The 12,068-nt window shown below is 47.6% G+C and overlaps 1 protein-coding gene across 4 annotated transcripts in view; it reads left to right on the top strand.

Moving 5' to 3' along the window:
• Positions 1-12,068, top strand: part of LOC135507585 (F-box/WD repeat-containing protein 7-like) — a 214,837-nt gene that overhangs the window by 188,153 nt on the left and 14,616 nt on the right. For 2 of the 4 annotated variants that reach the window (XM_064927119.1, XM_064927116.1), the window contains 4 exons: positions 2,250-2,384; positions 4,232-4,355; positions 4,604-4,743; positions 5,938-6,051. In XM_064927119.1, coding sequence (XP_064783191.1) covers positions 2,250-2,384; positions 4,232-4,355; positions 4,604-4,743; positions 5,938-6,051 — 513 coding nt within the window. The remainder of the gene's footprint in view (positions 1-2,249; positions 2,385-4,231; positions 4,356-4,603; positions 4,744-5,937; positions 6,052-12,068) is intronic. The other 2 variants (XM_064927117.1, XM_064927120.1) reach the window with 1 other exon arrangement.

Here is a 12,068-nt window from a genome sequence, read left to right as displayed (position 1 = left end):
CTGTCCTGGCATGCTCAGCCCCTTTTTGTGCTTCCTGTGGAGTGAGAGAGAAATTCAATGAATCCTCTTTAAGAGGTTTTAAGATGAGTGTAGCCAGACGATAATGCTATCCAAATGTCATAACACTGGAAAGAAACATGGTTTTATGTCGTCTGGTTGAAAACCAGGGTTGACTGACCCATGCTTTGTAATCAGTGCCTTAATTCAGTGCGTTACCCGCCAAGCATAAGCAAGCTTTGTAGCTAGCCGTGTTTCTACCCAGAAAGCTAATTCCCAGAGGCATAACCAATGGGTGTTAAGTCGCCTGCCAGCCAGCGCTGAGTAACCATTCAGTAATCCAACCCTTTGCCCTGGTTCGAGGAGTACTGCTTTGAACCCAACTCCCTGATTACCTTCCTAACTACCGGCACAGCCAGCTCCTCCGGTGGCGTCAGTCTAACTGCCAAATTACAGATGCTTTACATGCCCGATGCTTTCCATCCTTCTCTCTTATAATCACTGTGTTCCATTTGAGCGCTCTCCCAAAGGGAAAACCACGTTGGCCCCAGCATCTAGACACTTGGTCTAGTTACAACTACAGCCTTTGCTAGCTAAGCTCAACAGTTTGGCTTTGAGCTTCAGGCTGTGAGTGGTGCTGAATATTCAGCCAGTAGAAATCCCCAACGGAGCATAGCTAGGTAATAACAGTGCTGATGAAGGCCAGGCGCTTGATGTGGAAATGGCCTTTTAATGTGCCTGTTGCCAGTGTAGTTAGCGGCGAGGTGCCTTGGGCTAACTGGCTTCTGTTGAGGGAATGTGTTATTCACTTGCGTACACATGACCAAAAGTATGTGGACACCTGCTTGTCGAACATTTTATTCCAAAATCATGAGCATTTATATGGAGTTGGTCCCCTCCTTTGCTGTTTTAACAGCCTCCACTCTTCTGGAAAGGTTTTCCACTAGATTTTGGAACATTGCTGCGGGGACTTGTTTCCATTTAGCCAAAACGGCATTCGTGAGGTCAGGCACTGTTGTTGGGCGATTATGCCCGGCTCACAGTCGGAGTTCCAATTCATCCCAAAGGTGTTTGATGGGGTTGAGGTCAGGGCTCTGCAGACCAGTCAAATTCCATTTCTCTATGGAACTCTTTGCCATGCTGAAACAGGAAAGGGCCTTCCCCCAAACTGCCACAAAGTTGGAGGCACTGAATCGTTTTGAATGTCATTGTATGCTGTAGTGTTAAGATAATCCCTTCACTGGAACTAAGGGGCGCGAAACCATGAAAAACAGCCCCAGTCCATTATTCATCCTCCACCAAACTTTACAGTTGGCACTATGTATTGGGGCAGGTGGTGCTCTCATGGTATCTTCCAAACCCAGATTTGTCTGTCGGACTGCCAGATAGCGTGATTCATCACTCCAGAGAACATGCTTCCACTGCTCCAGAGTCCAATGGCAGCAAGCTTTACACCACTCCAGCTGACGCTTGGCATTGAGCATGGTGATCTTACGCTTGTGTGCCACTGCTCGGCCATGGAACCCCATTTCATGAAGCTGTTCGTGTGCTGACGTTGCTTCCAGAGGCAGTTTGGAACTAGGTATTGAGTGTTGCAACCAAGGACAGACTATTTTTACACACTACGTGCTTCATCACTCGGCGGTCCCGTTCTGTGAGCTTGTGTGGCCTACCACTTTGCGGCTAAGCCGTTGTTGCTCCTAGATGTTTCCAATTCGCAATAACAGAACTTACAGTTGACCAGGGCAGAAATTTGACGAACTGACTTGTTGGGAAGGTGGCATCCTATGACGGTGTGCCACGTTAAGTCACAGCTCTTCAGTCAGGCCATTCTACTGCCAGTATTTGTCTATGGAGATTGCATGGTGCTGTTCTCGACTTTATACACCTGTCAGCAACGGGTGTGGCTTAAATAGCCGAGTCCACTAATTGAAGGGGTGTCCATATACTTTTGTGTATATATAATGTATGCATTGGCACACAAATATACACACTTCTACACCTATGCAAATTGGCTTCAAACACTTTTACATTCCACCACACTTACAGCAAGCACCCTTGTATGCCAATACAATGCAACACACTAAAAACAACTACTTTTACAATCAAGTACCATAAACATAACCAACATATAAAGTCCTCTCCATGTACTTCTCTCCTGACCGGTCCTGTGTATTCCACAGCTGGAGTAGTGTACCATCGACACATCCCATCTAACCCTGCTCTCCCTCGTCCTCCTGTGTTTTTTTCAGAGCTGGAGTGGCCCAGAGAAGCTCATGGCGCTGGATGAGTTGATCGACAGCTGTGAGCCCACGCATGTCAAACACATGATGCAGGTTATTGAGCCGCAGTTCCAACGCGACTTCATCTCCCTGCTGCCCAAAGAGGTGACAACCCCTTTATAGCTCTTTATAGAAAGAAAGGGAGGAGGAAGGGGCTACTAACCCCTTCCTCCTCCCTCTGTCTTTCTAACCCCTTCTTCCTCTCTCTCGCTTTCTAGCTCCTTCCTCCTCCCTCTCGCTTTCTAGCCCCTTCCTCCTCCCTCTCGCTTTTTAGCCCCTTCCTCCTCCCTCTCGCGTTCTAGCCCCTTCCGCCTCCCTCTCGCTTTCTAACCCCTTCCTCTTCCCTCTCTTTCTAACCCCTTCCTCCTCCCTCTCGATTTCTAGCCCCTTCCTCCTCCCTCTCGATTTCTAGCCCCTTCCTCCTCCCTCTCGCTTTCTAGCCCCTTCCTCCTCCCACTTGCTTTCTAATCCCTAAAGAAGTGAGAACCAAAGCTCCCTTACCACCTATTTAACTCTCCCAACTGCACGCTCCCATCTCCCCATCCATCCATCCCTGTTGCCCAAAGAGGTGAGAACTGAAAGCTCCCTGAGCTGTCTTCTTATCTCCACTTAACTCATTGGAAAAAGCCTTAATGGCACCTTTCGGTGGGTGTGTCACCCTTCGCTCAAACTGAGGACTAATAACACCGGGCCAATGTGTCTCTGTTCAGGACTCTGGTCTCAGGGGATCTATCTTAAACAGCCTCCCGTCACTCCTCAGAGAGGTCCTTATCAGAGTGACTGTCTCAGTCTGGCACCTGCCTCCTGTCTGTCAGGTGTGAGGGAGGTCTGGACGGGGAGGGGAAGAGGGGAGAGAAAGGCAGGGTGTGGAATCGTCTGTAATGGGGAAGGGAGTGAGTGAAGGGAGATGTGTGGGAAGTAGTCTGTAATGGGGGAGGGAGTGAATGAAGGGGGATGTGTGGGAAGTGGTCTGTAATGGCTGTATACAGCTTGCTCCAGTGGCCAAGCCCCTTCAGACTGTTTGTTTAGCAGAGGTTGGAGCATGAGGCAGCCTGTCTTGCCTGTCTTCTTTCTTCCCATTTAGCTGTTTCTGCTTTGCTCCCCATTTGTTCTCTCCTCTCTTTTCTCTCACTCTCACTCTTTTCTCCTTCTCTTTTCTCTCACTCTCACTCTTTTCTCCTTCTCACTCTTTTCTCATTCTCTTTTCTCTCACTCTCACTCTTTTCTCCTTCTCTCTCCTCTGTTTCTCCTTCTCACTCTTTTCTCCTTCTCTTCTCTGTTTCTCCTTCTCCTTCTCACTCTTTTCTCCTTCTCTCTTCTGTTTCTCCTTCTCACTCTTTTCTCCTTCTCTTTTCTCTCACTCTTTTCTCCTTCTCTCTTCTCTGTTTCTCCTTCTTACTCTTTTCTCCTTCTCTCTTCTCTGTTTCTCCTTCTCTCTTTCTCACTTTTTTCTTTCTTTTCTAGCTCTCTTCTCTCGCTCTTTTTCTCTCGTTTTTCTCTGTCTCTCAGGCTGGAGTGTGATAGGGTGTGGTAGGCACTAGGCAGAGTAAAGAAGCGGCAGCAGAACAAGCCCTGGGGGCAGTTCAGTGGTATCCATATATGGATGAGACTGAGACACGTAGTAAGATGAAGACACCCTGTAGTACCCTGTTATGTAACCAACTCAATACACAATCAGGGGTTCTGCTGTGCTGCATCGATGAAACACTTTCTAACGCTCTCAATTGCTCTGGATCGTCAATAATGGTTTGGGGATGAGGTATGTTTGAGTTGTAGAGCACTGCTATTGAATTATAGAGCACTGGTATTTTAGGAGGTGTGGGGCTGGTCAACTAGACCCAGACCACCCACTCAACCACGGCAACGCCCTTACGCTGTAAAATAACATTCTCTCCTCCTTTCTCTCTCCTTCCCTCTCTCTCCTTCCCTCCATCCTTCCTCTCCTCCGTCAGTTGGCCCTGTACGTGCTGTCGTTCCTTGAGCCCAAGGACCTGCTGCAGGCCGCTCAGACCTGTCGTTACTGGAGGATCCTGGCTGAGGACAACCTCCTCTGGAGGGAGAAGTGCCGGGAGGAGGGTCAGTCTAGACGCACTTAGCCAATAGGAATCACTGAACCGGTATACGGGCATGACAGGCACAAGCACTGGCCAAAAGGAACATGCTGAAGTAGTTTCAGACCATGATTGACACCAGCATTGGCCAATATGATCAATCTTGAACAATGGTCAGACTAGATTGACAATGGCCTGAGCAAACAGTAGATATTCTGCGTTCTGACGCAGTCTCGGACTGACACTGCTCCTCTCCTCTCATCTCTCCACAAGCAGGCATTGATGAGCCTCTAGCCTTCAAGAAGAGGAAAATCACCAAGCCGGGCTTCACCCACAGCCCCTGGAAGTGTGCGTACATCAGGCAGCATAGAATAGACACCAACTGGAGGAGAGGAGACCTCCGATCACCCAAGGTAGATATTTTGTCTTTGCTTCCCCTTATTCTCAACATTTTATATAAGTAAGCAGTAAGGCACCTCGGGGGGTTTGTGGTATACGGCCAATATACCACGGCAAAGGGCTGTTCTTATGCGCAACGCGGAGTGCCTGGATACAGCCTTCAGCCGTTGTGTTATTGGCCGTATACCACAAACCCCCGAGGTGCCTTATTGCTATTATAAACTGATTACCAATGTAAAAATGCATGTTTTGTCATACCCGTGGTGTATGCACTCTGATATACCACAGCTGTCAGCCAATCAACATTTAGGGCACAAACCACCCAGTTTATAATATAGATCATTTTATTTGCCACACAGTATTATCATTAGCCCACAGTATTTAATTCTGCTTCAGTTCTCAACTTTGGAGTTGGTGGTTTTGTATAAAACTTAGAATCTAAAGCCTTTCTTCGTTCCTTATTAGACGGTTTCATTATATCTTAACACTCCCTTGAAACTCGTATGGATTTTATATAAAGCGGCTTTGAATTAGAACAGGCGTCCAAGTCGATAAGGCTCTTATGCTGGGTTTTATTAGAAGCCATAGGTGGGTCAGTTCTCAACCTCTCCTAAAGAAGATTTTGCTAGTGACAGTTCTTATAGATAGTTTTTTTTAATGGTAGTTCTTCTCTAGAGCTCGACATGACCTCAATTCTACTTCTACATCAAACTGCTGTTTCTTGAGTGTTTTCAGAGTTTAAATTGAGCTTGACTAGCAAGGGAGAGTGATCTTCCTAATATGCCTCGTATGGCTAATTTAGCTCATTTCAAAAAGCCCTCAGGTCCTTTTGTGACTGTCGACGGAGTAGTGGCTGACGTAACCGTGGTTACCCCACTTGCTCTTCACACTCCCCTGTGTCTGTCTGTAAGGCGCTCTGTCATTGGCCGAGTCTGCAGTTCTGTGGCCCCCGTGTCCGTCAGCTGAGTTTACACACACATACACTCACAAGTCTTTTTGAACAGGGGGTCTCTGTACACCTGCAAAGCGCCGTCGTGACATTTACCTCAAGTCTTTGATCTCTGGAGAAATGCAGCCATTTCATTGTTCCTGTTTGGTTCTTGACATTTTATCTTATTCTCCTTCACTCCGTCCTCTCCTTCTCCCTGTCCATCCATCTCTCTCTCCTTCCCTCCCTCTTCTCCTCTCCATCTCTCCGTCCTCTCTAGGTGCTTAAGGGTCATGATGACCATGTCATCACCTGCCTCCAGTTCTGTGGTAACCGCATCGTCAGTGGCTCTGACGACAACTCGCTCAAGGTCTGGTCGGCTGTCACGGGAAAGGTACGACTGTCACTCATCCCTCGCTCTCCAACCCCCACATTGAAACTAGTCCAAACCTTTTTGACCACAGAATGTAGAAAATCGCCGTTGTCTCAGTTGTAGACTGGTATGGTGCTGGTATGTAGATTGGTATTGTTCTGGAGATTATGAATAGGAGTTTAAAAAGTGATAGTGTCTCTAAGTCTCATTGGTTGTTCCATCCCACTGCATCTCAGTGTTATGTGGAATACAATACACATTGTAATGAGTTCCTGTTCTGAAGGAACACATTACAGCTGGTGTATTTCTCATTACCGTCTCATTGATCTGTAATGAAGCATGTTAGCAGGAAGTCAATCCACATGCTATGGCAGCTCTTTAAATGTCTTAGTGTGTCTTCACTCAATACCTCATATTCATGGTCATGGGTTTGTATTGATTTTTGCATTTAAGGTTTACTCAAATTCATAGGCTACAGTATACTGCATACTGGTGATTTTACACAAATGATACCGCTTGATGCTCCAGAATCTCCCCGAGACCCTGACCAGATTGCAATTGATTAGTGACATCATTCAACATTGGCACGTAACACCACCTGTCCTGCAATACTGCAGCATATTGTCTGGAATCCATTTTGTTCTCTCTTCCCTCCTCCTGCATTTCTTTTTTTTGTCCCAAATGTCACCCTATTCTCTATGTAGTGCACTACTTTTGACCAGCCACCTATGGGCCCTGGTCAAAAGTAGTGCACTACATAGGGGACGGGTTATCGTTGGAGATCCAGCCTTAGCCATTGTGCGGAGAGCCAGTGAAAGATCTGTGTCGTCAGACAGGCGAGGGAGGGAGGGGCTGTTGGTATTCATGGCTGGGACTGATGCGGGACACATGCCTTGTGTTGCTGGTTTATAGGGTCTACTAAAATGGTGGCGTTGGTGTGGGCCTCGCTGAGAGAGGGAGAGCAAGAGGTAGGGAGGCTCAGGGAGTATTGTAAATCACCTCTTCCCTGGTCTTCGCCGACTCCATTTTCACTGGAGCTCTTAATGAAAATTCTCCTTTAGGACAAAGCTCTCTGGCTTTTTAAAGTGCAAGGAGAACGACTAAAGAGAAGGAACAACATGTTTCAGACATGGTTCTATACTTGCATGGACAATGACAAATACACTCTGAATGCGTCAGTGGTGCCCAGGTGCATGAAACACTGAAAAAAGAGGCAGCGTCGTGTCTCATAGCAGAAAAGCTTCCTCCCTGTTGATTGCATTGGGCACTCAGCCAAGCAGTGATTATACAGTCTGTCGGTCTCTCTCAGCGTTGTGCTGATGTGAACAGATCAGTACCAAGGGCATCTGATCGTGAAGCCATGCGGATTGTCTCTCTTCACACCACCAACATTAGGGTAATGTCCATCCGGATGACTTGTAACTCTCAGGTTAGTGCTGCAGTGACTTGCTCACACCATGCTGTGACGACAGAGGTCAGAACAGGTGTGTGCGTGATTAGTCATCGTAACCCAGCAGGCTGGCCCGAGGCCATTCTTTTCCCACGTCCCACGATGCACCTGGGCTGGATCCACAAACACCGCCCCCACCCCTCCCTCCCTGCCGTGTGGTTGGTTACCTTTTATGCCCAAACCAGTTGTTCCTGTGCCAGATTTGTTCATTTCACTATGACAGTCGAGGTCAGAGCTGTAGAAAGGTGTGCTGATCCTAAATCAGTTTGGTAGAATCTAGAGACCATCTTCGCCTGAGCCAGATTAGTAAATTTGCTCTTGTTTGTTGAAGTCAGGACAGAAGCAATTTGAGCTGATCCTAGATCAGTCGTTAACCGCTGGTGGATAGATCTCCATTGCAAGAAGAGGAAAAAAACAGATTTCCTTTATTTGCGCTCTTTTGCGCTCTCTCTCTCGCTCTCTCTCGCTCTCTCTCGCTCTCTCTCTCTCGCTATCTCTCTCGCTCGCTATCTCTCTCGCTCGCTATCTCTCTCGCTCGCTATCTCTCTCGCTCGCTATCTCTCTCGCTCGCTATCTCTCTCGCTCGCTATCTCTCTCGCTCGCTATCTCTCTCGCTCGCTATCTCTCTCGCTCGCTATCTCTCTCGCTCGCTATCTCTCTCTCGCTCGCTATCTCTCTCTCGCTCGCTATCTCTCTCTCGCTCGCTATCTCTCTCTCGCTCGCTATCTCTCTCTCGCTCGCTATCTCTCTCGCTCGCTCTCGCTCTCTCGCTCTCTGCAGTGCCCTTACATTCACCATCAATCATCTCTCGCCTGACAAGCCAGGCTTGTTTTGACCTGACCCCTAGATGACCCCTGCCAAAGAATAGTCCAGAGCTGCTACCGGATTCTTCTTCCTGATCCTGCTTCTGTTTCCACAGAAAATAGCCAAAATGTCTGCCTGGCTGCCAGACAGGAATGTAGCTTCTCTCTCTCCTCTTTCTTTACAGATTGTCTGACCTTGGGCTGTGGGTGTTCTTATTTATTCTTGCGTGTGTGTGTGGGTGTACGTACGTGTGCGGGTGGGTGTACGTACGTGTGCGGGTGGGTGTACGTACGTGTGCGGGTGGGAGTACGTACGTGTGCGGGTGGGAGTACGTACGTGTGCGGGTGGGAGTACGTACGTGTGCGGGTGGGAGTACGTGTGTGTGCGGGTGGGAGTACGTGTGTGTGCGGGTGGGAGTACGTGTGTGTGCGGGTGGGAGTACGTGTGTGTGCGGGTGGGAGTACGTGTGTGTGCGGGTGGGAGTACGTGCGGGTGTGTGTGTTTCCTCTCCTACCTTGGTGTTCCACTCCAAGTCCCAGCTTAAGTGGCGTAAACCTTCAGCCTCACAGGAGCTCAGGGAAGCCTATTCCTGCCCAGCTTTCAGCAGCTAACATCCAGACTAAGGGCTTATTCACAACTGGATCAATAGGAGATAGAGAGAAACCCACACTTGAAAATGGACCTCGAAAGACATGCTTTTCACTCTTTCAAGTGATGTGTCAATGCCAGTTGCTACTTTGAGAAGGTTTTCGCTCTTACGTTGTTGTTTTACTGGGATATTACAGAGGGACAATGTTGACTCCCTCTCTAGACTGGCCTCCATGTCCGTCAGATGCTTCAATCTCCAATTGATTTGTATTTTTTTAGTTCTGTTGTCCTTCAGCTGCGGCCCACAAGGTCTCGGTCCGGACGCGCTCTCTGTTTGGTTTGGGGACGCTTTTATTTTGATAAAGATGAGCTGGCACAGACCGGAATGTCACAACCCGAGTGCTTTGAATTCCTCTGTCCCAAAGAGGATGTGCAGCCTGAATATGACTTCATTATCCCAGCCACTGGATTCAGTGATTAGACCAAGCTTGTGTCCAAAATGACACCCTATTCCGTATATAGTGCACTACTTTTGGCGAGGGTTCTGTCCCTGACCGGTAGAGAGGGGAGTAGTCAAGTGAATGAAATATTCTGCTGAACATGTTCTAATGTAGAGAACAAAACACAGTGCAAAGCCTACTGTTTAGAACGAATGTGATGGACCTCCTATTCCTTTTATGGCGTGTTCAGCCCCCCAGTTGCATTTCTCAAAGTAGCACCTAGCATTGATACATCACTTGGAACAAAATGGAACAAGGCACGTGTCTGGTGCTGCCGTGTCCTCCATAGATTTTCCCTGTTGGACATGGCTCGCATGTACAGCGTATCCCATCCAGCAACATTTACCATTTCATTTCCATCGTGCGTCACAGCAGACATTCTTCAGATCAGATAATGGATCTTCCACTGTTGTGGAATGTAGCCTTTCCTGTCGCTAATGAAAGATTCCATCATTATCTAAGACTATGATTGTTATTCTTTTCCTTTAGATACCAGAGGGGTTTCTCTCTCACTCCGTCAGTACTATCATACAGTATGGGAGTGATTCAGGACACCCCAACTGTGAGCAATCAAGACATGATTGCACCAGCAGATTACTCAACAAACACTTCCTTACTCATCTCCTTGAGAGACTTGCTTGCGTCCCAAATGGCAACCTATGCCCTTTATAGTGCACTACTTTTGACCAGGGCCCACCGTAGGGTGCCATTTGGGAAGCGCAAACCTGGAATTCCGCATTGCTCTGTGGTTAAGTAAGATAACAGGATGCCATTGGAGTTCTGTTAAGACCGTTTGCTTTGAGACTGAAGAAGAGGAGGCTAGAAACCACAATGCCGTGAAATGATGGTCTGGGCTTAGAAGGAGAGCTGCTTCGGTTTGGCTTCATTGTTGATGCTCTTTTTTTTTATCTTTTTTTTTTGCATATTAGCATTTTGCTTACTGCAGCCCCAGACTTTAAATGGTCTGTTTTCCTCAGTCTGTCTGTCTTCAGTAGCCTAGTGATCGGATGTTGTCGTGGAATATGGTGATGGCTGCTGAGTCCGTCTGAGGCCTGCACCTTTGTCTTTGCTGCCCTTCGCTTTCAATGAGAGCTGTCAAGCTTCAATCTACACACACGGTACACACACACTGTACACGCAGCCAGTGCTTCAAAGGCTGTCTGTCTGTGTGCTGGAGCAGTGAAAGTCCTTGTGCCCGTCAACAGACAACTCTGCTGCCTGTCACACACACTCCGCTGCCTGTCAGGCTGATCTAAAATGGCAGGCAGATTCCCTCTATCGCAGAGAGGAAAGGCATCTTCTGTTATGCCAGATGCTACACACACACACACACACACTAGCTGTGTATTCCTGGTTCACCTTCACCTCAGATAATAACACGAGGAGCTCCAGACATTACTAATTGAGTGTATGCCTCATAATGAGGCCATTGATCTCCTTGTATATGCGAACTACATGTGTTGAACTGAAGCAACACATTCAATGTTTTAAAACATCTGACGCGTTTCGGCTGCATGGCATTTTGTCAGGGAGTACAAAGAAATAATACAATGTCCTCTTTTGAACAGCTTTTCCAATTAGCCCTAATTGGAAGAGGGAGTGGTTAGAAAATTGATTGGACAACACCTAGTAAGCAATACTATACACATTAAAAAGTGAAATACTGTAGCTATGTTATCATAAAAAATACAACTCCAAGCTAGAAGTATCACTTAGAAAGGTAGTTTTTTTTATTACTTTGTTTCTATTGAACATGCCATACTAATAAAGGCATTTTAATTAATTATATGAAGAGTTCCTTGGTCCTCCTTTCTTTTTGATGACCAATTCACCCTTTTACCAAAGAGCACCTTCTGTCTACCAAAATGTACTATTGTGTACCTTAGTCGTGCTTCCCTTCCTCCTCTTTCTACATTCAATGTTTATTTGATTGAAATCTAAATTGATTGTTCTGATTGGGGTCATATCTCATCTTTGTAGACTGTGTTTTGACATGTGTGTCGTTGTGAGAAACTGTTAGCCTATGTTATTATGTTCATACTAATTGTTGTATCCAGACCTGGCATGTCCCCACAAGCTAGATGTGGAATCACAGCTGAGAGCGTGACTAACATGGATCAACGCCAGGTCTGTGTTGACCGTCAAACAGAAACTTCTGAGGCTGTATCATCAAGACCCAGGAATGCATGCGGAGGTCTTATCACGTAGAGTTTACACCCTTCTCCTGTGTGTCACGGGGCCATTTGCACAGTGCTGGGAAAACCCTTGTTCTCTCGGTTTATTCACTTTATCTCTCTCTCATTGTCCTTGAAAGGACGGCTCTCTTTTTCATGTTTTCCCTCCCTCCCCCACTCTCTCCCTCTCCCCCCCCCCCTACCTCTCTCCCCCCCCCTCCCTCTCTCTCCCCCCCCCTCCCTCTCTCTCCCCCCTCCCTCTCTCTCCCCCCTCCCTCTCTCTCCCTCCCCCTCCCTCTCTCCCCCTCCCTCTCTCTCCCTCCCTCTCTCTCCCTCCCCTCTCTCCCTCCCCCTCTCTCGCTCCCCCCCTCTCTCTCTCTCACTCCCTCCCCCACCCTCTCTCTCACTCCCTCCCCCACCCTCTCTCTCACTCCCTCTGTACCTCTGAGTCATAATGAGATCTTGGGTAAACACCAGGTCTGTTCAAATCCAGGCGGCAGCAAGAAAAACACCTCTGTAAAC

The sequence above is a fragment of the Oncorhynchus masou genome, chromosome 21, assembly GCF_036934945.1.
Source record: "Oncorhynchus masou masou isolate Uvic2021 chromosome 21, UVic_Omas_1.1, whole genome shotgun sequence".
NCBI classification, from domain to species: domain Eukaryota; kingdom Metazoa; phylum Chordata; class Actinopteri; order Salmoniformes; family Salmonidae; genus Oncorhynchus; species Oncorhynchus masou.
This window is presented reverse-complemented; position numbering and strand designations above follow the sequence as displayed.